The sequence below is a fragment of the Merops nubicus genome, unplaced genomic scaffold (assembly GCF_000691845.1).
Source record: "Merops nubicus isolate BGI_N331 unplaced genomic scaffold, ASM69184v1 scaffold6492, whole genome shotgun sequence".
Classification (NCBI taxonomy): Eukaryota; Metazoa; Chordata; class Aves; order Coraciiformes; family Meropidae; genus Merops; species Merops nubicus.
The window spans coordinates 20,263-21,833 of NW_008594152.1; the positions used below are offsets into that span (position 1 = coordinate 20,263).

General features: G+C 56.0%; 1 protein-coding gene across 1 annotated transcript in view; it reads left to right on the plus strand.

Moving 5' to 3' along the window:
- PDPR (pyruvate dehydrogenase phosphatase regulatory subunit) overlaps positions 1-614 on the plus strand; it is a 20,417-nt gene extending 19,803 nt beyond the window's left edge. Inside the window, exon 17 of the mRNA XM_008935652.1 lies at positions 210-614. Coding sequence (XP_008933900.1) covers positions 210-614 — 405 coding nt within the window. The remainder of the gene's footprint in view (positions 1-209) is intronic.
- Positions 615-1,571: the final 957 nt, after the last annotated feature.

The window sequence follows — 1,571 nt, forward strand, 5'->3', positions numbered from 1 at the left end:
GGGTGCAAAACTGTCCCCTGGAATTTGAGGAGCAGCCTCCCCAGTGCCCAGCCCAGGGGGAGGGGCCCTGCCCTGGTCCCACAGATCCTGTCTCGACGGGGCGCAGGTTCCATGTGTGAATCCACCCCCTGCCAGCCAGCTCTTCGGCCGCAGCCCCGCAGCTGCTCCGCGCGGGGCTCCCTCCATCGCCCACGTCCCTTTCTCCTCAGGGGATGGAGTTTGTCGGCCAGGAAGCGCTGCTGGAGCAGAAGCAGAACGGCGTCTACAAGCGCTTCACCATGTTCATCCTCGAGGACCACGACACGGACACGGACCTCTGGCCCTGGTGGGGGGAGCCCATTTACCGCAACGGCCGCTACGTGGGCAAGACCACCAGCAGCGCCTACAGCTACACACTGGAGCGCCACGTCTGCCTCGGCTTCGTCCACCACTTCGACGAGAAGACGGGGGAGGAGCTGGTGGTGACGACTGACTTCATCAACCAGGGCGAGTACGAGATCGACATCGCCGGGCAGCGCTTCCAGGCCAAAGCCAAGCTCTACCCCTTCAGCTCCCTCTTCGCCCAGCGTCGCCGCAAGGACGAGGTGGAACTGAGTGGCTACCAGAGGGAGTAGCGTTGAGCAGACCTGGAGTCTTCTCCTGACATCTTCCACTCCTTTCTCACCTCCAGATGTTTCTTTCTTTTCCTTTCTTCTCTTACGACTTTTAAACTTTTTCCAGCGTGTTACATTTTGTATATTTTAAAACTTCAATTCTCAAGCTCTCCCGCTCCCGTCCGTCTCCCTCCTCCAAGCCTCTGCTTGCCAGGCTCCCCAAGCCCCCCGTGGATGAAGCACAGTGCTGAGGATGCCTCCAGAAGTCCATGGGACGCCTGTATCGGGGTGAACCCCACCCTTAGGGTGATAGGAAGGGCTCAGGTGAACCCCTGAGGGCTATACCCTCCCTCTCTCCCCTCCAGCGTGGGGCACAGACAGCAGGTATCTGCTGCCTGGACTTCAGGTGGATGCTGTGACCTCCTCCTGCTCTCCACATATCACGTCGTAGAGGGGTCGGTGCTCTCAGCTACCTCACTGGCACGAGACACAGCGCTGTGTGAGCAGAGCCAAGAGGCAGCCTTTGACAGAGCCCAACCTGTCACTGCCTCCCTTTGCCCACCCCTATTATTCTTCCCTAACAGGGAGTCGAGTAGATTTAATCATCAGATCATTGAGGTGACGGTAGCCCTGGTAAGTTTGTCGTCATTGGGATGGGATTTTTTTTTGGCATGGGGTCACCAAAACTTCTATAAATAGAATCGAAGATCAATGTGTGTGTTTCACTTCTATAAAGGAATGGGATTTGGTTTTTATTAGTGAAAATTCTGCTTTTGGACAAGGACAGATGTTTGTGTTTGATGGGAACAGCAGTGTCGAAATGCTGCTGCTGGTCCAGCCGTGCGGCGTACAGACTCCTTGGGGATTTTCTGCCACTTTCCCTTTGTTTCTGTGACTCAGTCAAGCTCCTCTGGCAAGGTTCATGCAGCAAATGCAAGTGTCATGTAAAACTCAGGCTGGTTTGGGGAACTGGAGTAG